The sequence below is a fragment of the Blennius ocellaris genome, assembly GCF_963422515.1.
Source record: "Blennius ocellaris genome assembly, chromosome: 10".
Lineage (NCBI taxonomy): Eukaryota > Metazoa > Chordata > Actinopteri > Blenniiformes > Blenniidae > Blennius > Blennius ocellaris.
In genome coordinates, this window is record NC_137659.1 from 21207588 (window position 1) to 21218090 (window position 10503).

The 10503-nt window shown below is 41.7% G+C and overlaps 1 protein-coding gene across 1 annotated transcript in view; it reads right to left on the reverse strand.

Annotated features, from left to right (window-relative positions):
- tnr (tenascin R (restrictin, janusin)) overlaps window positions 1-7069 on the reverse strand; it is a gene marked incomplete at both ends in the record, with an annotated part of 92719 nt that extends 85650 nt beyond the window's left edge. The window contains 5 exons of the mRNA XM_080503804.1: window positions 452-928; window positions 2961-3123; window positions 3599-3699; window positions 3831-4053; window positions 6986-7069. Coding sequence (XP_080359930.1) covers window positions 452-928; window positions 2961-3123; window positions 3599-3699; window positions 3831-4053; window positions 6986-7069 — 1048 coding nt within the window. The remainder of the gene's footprint in view (window positions 1-451; window positions 929-2960; window positions 3124-3598; window positions 3700-3830; window positions 4054-6985) is intronic.
- Window positions 7070-10503: the final 3434 nt, after the last annotated feature.

Genomic DNA, 10503 nt, shown 5'->3' on the forward strand with positions numbered 1-10503 from the left:
TAGAGCAGTTCTTCCATATATAAGGTGCACTGGCAGCTTTTGAGAAAATTTGAGGTATTTAGGTGCGCCTTATAGTGCGGAAAATACGGTATTAATACGCAATTCTACTATGTCTAATTTTCAGAAGTACATTTTTTTGGTTACTTTATCTGTGGTAGTGCTTATGTTGCACATAAGCACCGTTAGCACTCGGTGGGATGTCACTGCTCTAATCTAAAAATACTTGTTTTTTGTTTAAATATTCTAACTTGACTATCAGCAGGTCACCAAATAACACTGAGATTTGTTTGAGCTGGATTTGTGCCCTGAGTCACTTGATCCTGGACCACATCTGTACCGAGAGTTTCTGATTCAGAGAACTGAACCTTTAAAGGTCAGACAAACTACTTTAGGTACTTGCCACCAGTCAGATGATGAAACTGATAAGTAAGAATGAGAATTAATGGCCCACCGGAGTTGCAATCATCCCCAGCGAAGCCATCCTGGCAGACACAGAAGCCCTCCTTGCAGACGCCCTTTTTGCTGCAGTTGTTGGCACAATAGACCAGCGAGCAGTCCTCTCCCACGTATCCCGGCCGGCACTGGCACGTCCCGTTGATGCACAGGCCCTGGTCCGAGCAGTCGTTGAGACACCTTCCGACCATGCAGTCCTCGCCGGTGAAGGACTCCTCGCACACGCACTCCCCGTCGATGCACAGGCCCCGGCCTGAGCAGTCTGAAGGGCAGCGCGGCTCCGAGCAGTTGTCGCCTCCAAAGTCACGGTCGCACACGCACTCCCCTTCCACGCACACGCCCTGACCGGAGCAGTCGTTGGGGCAGCGCGGCTCCGAGCAGTTCTTACCGCCCCAGCCGTCCTCACAGATGCAGCCACACAGGTCAAAACTGAAGCTGCCGTGGCCGCTGCAGCCGGGGACAAAGTCCAGGCGGCCTGGGGAAAAGCACATGTTCAATTCATGTATTAACAGTTTTGGCACTGAGGTTGAAGCAACTAACTGGTTTTATGGTAAAACTAACTCACAGTCACTCTTTATTTTTGAGAAACACTGTGGAACTTCAGAGCTGCTGTCTATCTCTATTCTCCTCATTGTTAGCTTTAGCATTTTTCCACTTAAGAGCAGCTTTGTTACTATTCCACTAAACTCTGTTCTTGAACTCAGCCTTTCTGACGACACCATAAGATAATTACCTCAGCATATTAGCATTAAACCATATGTGCAATCACTGTGAATTAACTGCCTTTAAACTTCAGCTTTCCTTGTTAACATCCAGGTTAAAGAGCATCTTACTCCACTTGACTGATATCACTTCAGCTAAATATAATGGAGTGACTTAGCCATAGCCACAAATGAAATCAGAATTATCTGTGATGTCCCATAACAGTAAAAAAAGAAAAAAGAAAAAGTAAGAAAACACAAATATACAAGCACTGACCTCAAATAAAAAAAAAGAGAGTAAGACAAGTAAGACATCATCCAAAATCTTTGTTGGTAACATGGACTGGATGGTAGGTCATTTCACAGCTTTGATGCAACCATCTGAAAAGCCCAATCCTCCAGCATTTTAGAATGAGTAGGAGGCACAAACCGTTATGTCTGCTCTGAAGAGCAGCTGTGTAAAAGCGCTGAATACACTTGGAAGGCTCTGAATGTTAAAATCTAAATTTTAAACTCAAACGTGACAGAAAGCCAATGCATTTCAAATATGTGTGGTGTTGGTGCCTGCGGGAATCCTTTAAAAAGACATGCAGCAGCATTTGGGACTAATTGCATTTAATTTAGAACGGATTTGGGGAATTTTGAGGAGAAAAAAAATCTGCCTGCTTCGTTGCTGAATCCTCCACTGTCAGCACCAACCACTCACTAAATTGTAGTGTCACAGCAACACTACCATAATGAAGCTATGAGTATATGAACAATGCCTGAGAGAGACTACCAGTAATTATGTGAGTTACTTTCCCAGGTTACTTCCTACTTGCAGTAACAAGTGAAGCAAATAAAGACTAATTTGGTCTTCTCACTGCTATCAGCATTGTGAAATAAGGCCTTTGTTATTGTCCCACAACTTTCCTAAGATGAGTTAAAACGTCAACATATTTAAAAAGGAAAACTCGTAAGCTGTTTCTATCTCTCCTTCCTGCCTTCGACTTCCTCAGTCTGGCGTTTGATCCTCCTTCTGATTCTGATCATGGCTGCTGGAGATTGTACTGTAGGATTGGAGCTTTTTCACACAATATTTGAATGGGGTGGTGGTGTCAGTGGAGCAGACCTTTTAACCATAATATATTCTGTAGCTTCATTCATGCCAGTCCTCTCTAATATCTCAACGGTAACATCTCCTGAATAGTGAACACATTTTTTTTTTTTTTTTTTTTTACTCTTCTGCTCTTCTGCCAATACCAAAGGTTTCTCCACTCCTCTTAAGCTGCGAGACTCCACAGGAGAAACAAAAAGAAAGCAAGATGCCCTCCGGCATCAATATTCTGCTGCTGCCTGACTCTTTTTTTCAGTTTGGTTTACCTCTAGTACCTGGATTTATTTTTCTGTGTGTGTGTGTGTGTGTGTCTTTTTGAAGCCTTGCCGTTCGTCATGTTTGATTCCAAGTTGCATGTTCAATGCAGAGCTCTTTTTACTGCAAGCACGAAGGCCCCACCTGAACAGAAACTACATCCTTGAGCTTTAATCTATATCAAGGATGAATAACATAGATCATCATGAGGGCTACAAACATCATATTCTCCCTACGTGAGAGGCCAGACTGTAAAGATATATGTGAATTATATGTGAAAAATAACTGTATGACTTTAAACTGAGTGCATTGAGTCCATATAAACTGGTTGACAAATACATTTTATGAAAATGAAAATGTAATGAAAACCGTTACAGGGGCACAAGTGGCCTGTGACACACCAGTTGCCCATAACTGATCTATTTGCTTTATCGTCAGCATTAAAGACTACTCACCCATAACTGGACTCTCACCACAGCATCCAGAGCCGCACTGAGCCCTGAGCATAGAAACCTCCCTCTCCAGCATTTCCACCCTGGTGGCGAGCTGCTGGATCGTGGTTGTTGATGTACAGCCACACGCTGCTTTCGGGATGTTAATACGATGAGTGAATGTTACCTGAAACAGAAAATAACAGTATGCAACAATTATAGCTTGTTGTGTTTTAACAATCCATAACTCATTTACCATGACACTGAAGTTTTTCACCATATTTTCTAGAATTCACACTTTTTTTTTTGTGTCCGGCTGGTCTTGTGACTTATGTTACAAAGCAAGTCATATTTCAAAATGTCCTGGTAAATACCAACTGAGAACTCTAGATGCCACTGTATAACGGCAGAATGCTGCGAAAGTAGAACCACCTGAAAAGCCTCCATCACTCCCGTTACTTACTGACAGCAAAATGTAGCGAGCAGAAATGAAAATACTAAACAGAGCACAAGAAGGTGTGTTAGGGTCTGAGAAATATGTGAAATGTGTGAGGGAAAAGCTAAAAATCATAGAAACTAATTCATAGATGGGTTCTTGAACAGATGGGGCTAATCAAGTAAAACCAAATTGTGGAACGCAAAATGAAATGTAGAATGTCTACCTGACTGTCAGCATCCAGCGTCTGTTCTGTGTACTCTGTGGGTCCTGCTGGATCCATTGGACCCTCGACAGATGGTCTGGATCCTAATTCAGCTCGAGAACCTGCAACATGAAAGGAGCTTCTAACTTCCTGAAGCATGTGGTTGTATGTCCATGTGAATGTAAATGGTGGATCGAAGCAATAATCTACATTATGTTTGAACTAAAACAGTCAATTGATCAAAAGAGCTCACTGTCACCCGGGGCTGGCGGTGCAGAGGCGTCCAGGTCAACGGAGCACAGAGACTCCAAGGGAACATTGATGTTGTAGACGTGGTTAAAGACCACAGGTTGCTCCCGCAGGGTTTGGTTGGCTGAAGAAGCTGTGGGAGGCTGATCCTCCCCCTGGGCCTGCCGCCTCACTCTGGTGGTACGGACCAGCTTGTTGTCTCCTGATGGAGCACCGTGAGCGGCACCCTGCAGGGAGAAATGATGTGAAACAAAAAAACAGTGCACGTGCTTGTAGCCCGGGGTTTTTTCCAGTTGTTGGTGTTGTTGTTCTTTTTATGTTGTGTTGCGTAAATGATGGACTGAGGAAAGGTTCCAGTGAGGTGACACAAAACAAAACGACACTAATACAGAACATATCAAGAATTTTCTCTCTGGCAGCCAACACTGACAAACCGATTTCCACAGAATTTGGTTTATTTTCAAAAACGTGTGGCAAAAATGTAGTGTTTTTTTTTTTTTATTATGGACAGAAGTGATGAGAGGTAAATGTATGCAAGTCTAAAACCCATAGAAATAGTAGTACAGCTTACTTGATTCCAACATTTAGCTAAATATCAAACCAAACTTCCCAAAAATGTGTTCTTTGCAAATACATAAATCCACAAACATTTCAAGCAATTTTCCTCAATGTTGTAATTCTAGCAACCAGTATTTGTGATGAGCATGTTAAAGCAGAGTGCACGAGGAAGCAAGTCTAACACAAGTGTATTTATTTCTTCTTATCAGGTTGAGATTTGTAGAGAAACAAAAGTCGAATAGCACTTCTTTCTTGTAACTCTTGAAAAGAAAAAGGAAAAAGAAAAAAAAGCAAAGGAAGTACCAACATTTCTTTTCTTTTTAAACACAGTTTTTCTTTTCCTTTAGAAAACATATTAAATGTCTGTGTTGGCAACAAGGGACCGGCTCAAACCCATTCCAACGGAGGAATAAGGCGAGTGTGATGTTGAAGGAATATGATCCAGGCGTAAGTACAAGCCAAAGAGGTGGAAAAATGACTTGCAAAGGCAGCAAAGTGAAAACGCCAGGGGGCATGAGCAAAATGGGATTTGCCCAAAAGCAAAATCACACTGGACTAACGGAGGAGGGCTTCAGCCTTTCTGTATTTCCTGCTCCCTACAAGCCATGTGTGACAGCTTTCCAGAGTTATTTCACCTGCAGAAGGGACCCAGACGTCCAACAGTCTGGGCAGGAAGTTCACATCAGCACGCACTCTGTTTGGATTCAAACAGCTTCAACAGAAGCCTGATATAGGTATTTAAACATTAAAGTACTTCTATCTCTTGTAGACATTAGTCTAAAAGAGAAGCAAGAAATGAGCAAAAAAAACAACAACATTATAAAAGCTGTCACCAAGCCCAAAGCAACCACTAGACCAACGGCCCATCGTTTGGAATCAGCCAGGTCTTGCAAGATGACAGAAGGATAATCCCTTATGGTCAAAAGAAGAGAAGATTGTCTTGGTTGAGCTGACAGTATTGTGGGCGGGATGTGAAAAGGGCCCGAGAGAGGATGACCAAAAAGTACAATTGAGGACTGTGAAGACAAAGGCTGGCAGATTTGGCTCCCCCCAGTAGAGACCGGGTTGAGAGGTTTCCCAGCCAAGTCTGTCTATCAGCTGCTGTCCGCTCTGGACCTGCATGAAAAAAGCAAAACACTGGCAGCGCAAAAGAACGAGCCTCCTGCTGGATATGCGAGTGGAAGGAAGAGATCTGAACGTCCGGCGCAGATAGGAGGTGATTTGACCACTGCTGCCGGTTCACCAAACTCAAAGAGTTGTGTTTGAGGATAGAACAACTCCACTTGTCAACATCTGCTCTTGGCTGAGGGTACTTCAGGGTGTGCATACTGATGGGTGTGTTCGACAAGTTAGGAACAAAAGGTTTTAGGAGAAAGGCTAAATGATTCTTCATGTTCGTAGATCCAAATGCCCAATGATAATATTATCTTGTGTAAAACTTTAGGATGTCGAGCACTTGGGCCGGAATTTCCCTTTAGCAAGAGCATGTCTGTGTGGCTTGGGGAAGTTATTCTCGTCTGCTCTAAAATAATGTGAACTATAAAGTTCATATATCTTTGCTAACTGTCAAAACACATGAAGTGTAGCTTAACTTTACTTTCAAGCCAAACAGAGGATTCATAACTAATTAAACTGATGACTTTATTCGCTTAAAAGAACAGCTTTATAGTTTTACAAAACACATCTGTGACCCCCATAAATGATTCTTTTCTCATTAAAATATAAACACCCTGGTTGGGAAGCCATGTGAGAATCACACCCTGTGTTTTCTTTTTTTTTTTACTCTATTCCACCATATCCCCGTTCTGGTCCGTGGGGAATTCTACCAAGCTTGTTTTAGACTGTTCAAACAAATCTGATTCAGTGGAGGGAGAGTGTTGTTATCAAGCTTCTGCAGAGCCTGATGTCGACCCATTTGTCTGAATCACATGTGTGTGGAGCAGAGAGAAATCTAAAGCAGGCTGGGTTGGTAGTCCCCGTGGAATAGGACTGTGAAAACAGCGCCGCACGCGACAGAGGAACAAAGCTGTGAGTTGATGTAACCAAGACCGTCAGTTGCTAAACGACGCCGACTGTTTGCTTGAATGTGCAGCTTTGAACTTGAGTCCATTAGCACAATGCTGCATTTAAAGCTATCAAGTGCATTCTCGAGATCAAACCAGTGTGGTTATTTAGAACTAGCCAGATGGAAAGGCAACTCTCAGCCTGTGGTAGGAGTGTTGATTCAATCAGTCATTCAGCCGTGGCTGATCAAACCTGACAGGGGCAGCGCACATTGTGAACACTAAAAAAGCCCAACTCCATTGGCCAAAAATGCAAAAACTTAAAACTGGTCTGCTCATTTAAAGGAATGAGGGAAAATAGAAACTGGGATTTTAAAATTTAAAAGGAAATTCAGGAGGTCTGAATCATTGCTTCTCTTAAATATTAACACAGCCTAGGATTTAGTGGATCTATGCCCAGTGTCAAGTGATTTATAAGGTTGCCCAAAAAAATAGATTGACAGTAAATAATGACAAAAAAAATAAATAAAAAAATCCAAGACTGTAAAATATGAACAGATCCATATTTTTTAAAACGCTGTTTGCCTCAGCATGTTACCTGCAGAACGAGGAACAGAGCCAATGTGAGGATCCAGCTTGTGGTAGGCACAGTTGCCCGGCTGAGCTGCTGTGCCACTGGCATGCTGGGAACAATCTTCACCACTTTCTCTTCACTCGCACCTGCGGAGGAGTGAGAGAACAGGGAGAACATGCAGCACCAGGTCAGTGGCAAAATGAAACAATGGTGTGTGCTTAATATCAATATGCAATATCAGTACAGTGTGAACTACAGTGATTTCCACTCAAGCAAACGTGACTGTATGAACGTGACAGTGAGTCTGCTGGATGTGTGCACAGAGACTCCCACGACATCAAGCTTATCCTCTGCAAATGATACAAAAATACCTTTGATCTGATGTAAAATAATTGGCTTTAGAAGGAAAAATAGAAACACTTCCAAGGATTATGGAGTCAGCTAAGAACCTTTGAATGGATTTCACTCTGCAATACCAAATATTTGATCTTCCCACTTGGGAGTGATGCAGAAATATTGCTCGGAGAGAGAAGGTTGATAGATGGATTTCAGCAGAGACATGGTTTGAGTGATGCTGCTGTAATCCTTTCTCCATTAAGGAGGGAAGTGAGAACGGGGACAGACTAAAATAAAAGCCGCACAGAAGAAAAGGCGACGCGGGAGCTTCAATCAGGCTGTCATACATCAGGGCAGACGCCACTGAGCGTAGCTGGAGCTGCTCTTCTAATGTGGCTATTTGGATTCTCTTCAGATTGACCCACACCAAACCTTATACTCAACCTGCGGGAAATGTGTCGTCAGACAAGAGTGGGCACGTATCGCTGAGTGAGCATTCAAAGCACAATCAAGCGCAATTCTTTGAGTTTTAACATTTTTGTGTTTGTTTGCGTGGGCAGAAGGAGGTGAGGAAGGGGTTAAAAATTGCACACAGGGGCCTGTGTAGTTTGTATTCAGAATCTCCTTTATTACAACAATGCATCTCATGTTGGTGAAGCAAGCAATTGCTTTTTGCTGGCACCTTTTGTGAGAGCCAGATGGAAGTCTGGTTGCAGCCCCAATCTGAATCTAACTTTTCTACCATTTAGGTTAAAACTGTTGAAATATGAGTGTATTTGCACATAAATGAGAAACAGACTCCCTGTGAATCTCTGACTGTCTCTTTCAGGTAAAATGATATTTTTTTTCCCCCTCCTTTTTTGTTTTGGAATAAATACATAGTCAGTGTCTCAGACTTCCTGTTCACACAGTGCACATTTCTCACACAGCTGCACTATACTTTTTAAGATCTTTTGCACCCACCTGAGCACATCCTTCACTTTATGACAGATCTGAACAACCTTTGTGTGTATTTGTGCGTGGCAGGTTTTGTATGTGTGTGGTGAATGGAAACACTCACATAAAGTACCTTGACATATACAGTTTATCATAAAGGGCCCATAGGAGAAAGATAGTTGGTCATATGTTACGATCTGTAGCACGCCTCGCTTCAGACAACGCTTCTAAAGCTGTTAAAAATGACTTTGGCCTTGCTGGAATTGACTTCCAACTTACGGCATTTGCTGAGGAGATGGAAAACGGTCGACTGTGAAACGTTCCCTCGAGCATGCAGCCGTCTGACACGGTGGGAGCCATTTAACTGGTGAACTCAGCAAACAAATGAGAAACAGGAAGAGGAAGGGGCGAGCTGAACAAAGCCAACTGAAACCTTCATTTACAGTATATGCATCCAATAGCAGAAGCAGCGTCTTCTTGGCCAGCATCCTCACTGCATGGTGGATTCATGCTTGAAAACACGTTCTGCTGCACGGTAGCAGAATGAACAACAGTGAGAACAGGATGTTCATCTTGTCAAAGCAATGGCAAATTAAGGGATACTGTTTCAGACATAGATTGCAATGATGTGGGTGATCTGGTATCTAGAATCCCACTTCCTGATAAAAAACAAAACACAAAAAACTAAACATATTTAACCCTTTCAGCCAAAAACACTGGTATTGGATAGTCAGACAATCACTATGTTTCAATGCCTCAACGGGATATCAGATTTTTTCTTGTCAATTGACTAAGCTTTAACTGAAACTACTTTAAAATTGCATTTCCAACAGATAATTTTTATGTGACAACAATCTGACAGTGAGAATAAAGAAATAAGCTCACTCCAACCATTCACGTTTGGTGTCACATGAAACTTATCTCCCCAATGATGTAATGCGAAGCTCATCTGGAGTTCACCGGCTCACATCAGCCCTCAACACGGAGCAAGACTCCAGCTTTCACCGCTTACATATCATATTTTCTTTATGTACCAAAAATCAATTAAATGCCATGAGCGATGAAATGCAGCAGAGTACTGATAACAAGTAAAAACACACTCATGTTTATTCTTATTTTTGAACATATAGATATACGCACATAGCTGACCTTTTATTTTCTGCATACTCGGCTTTTCTCTTACAATCCAACATGTGTTTGAGGTTAACTGGTGATCCAAATTACTGGGGAGTCAGCTGGGATCGGCTAATTAGTTGGATAAAGCATTATAGTGGATGAGTAAATGAACTCAAGAGCTATTAAAAAGCAGTGCGGTTTAATAAATTACCCAAATTGTTCAGCCAAAGTGGGAATAATTTATTGGTTAACATCTTTAAAATATCTCCCTTAAAGTGTCAATAGAATATGTTGGAATCATGAATTTTTGTTGATCAGCTTTGAAATAAAAAGCTTAATTGGTTGAAAATAAAAATCGACAAGAATAATAAAACTATGTGGATCCCCCATTAAACACAATACTTAATAAATCATGTATTTTGTGTAACATGGGTGGGGAAACAATTTGCTCAGTGGCTACACCAAAAACTAAACTTCCTGTAAAGGCAAAGCCATAAGTTTCTCTCAACTTTGCTGAATATGATCTCATTAAGAAAGATCAATTAAATTATTTGTAATAAAATGCATTGTCCACTTGAACACAACAATTTCCAAATAACCATAGAACATCTTGGCATTTACACACATCCATTCAGCACCAAAAACATTGTTACTGCATTTTGACAAAGACAAATTCTCAACATGAAACTGTAACAAGGAGCAAACACTGTGCTGACAACACCGTCTCTAAAAAATGCCAAGAATGGAGCTCACACAACTAAAATGTGGTTCATGCGATCAGGCATTAAAAAAAGGCCCACTTCATCTACCAATGAAAACAACATGTTTACACTCAAAACATTATGATCTTGGCATCTTCTGTTCCTAATCAAATGTAATGTTGTAACTGCTGATAAACATCTGTCAGCTTGTTTGTGTTTTTGCCTCCTCTGTTGCCCTGATCTGACCCACTCTGTGGTAGATTGCTTCTTTATCGGCCAATCTAACATCTGGCCAATGGAGCAAATTAAAAACATTAGCGAGCTGGCTCGCTCTGTGGGTACGAGGAAAAAAAAAATAAAAATTCCCCCTCAAAAACAGTCGTTGATGATATGAGCCATGCCAGAGCAAGGCAGTCTGCTTTACCCAGTTTTCTTCATGACAAAACCACTGGT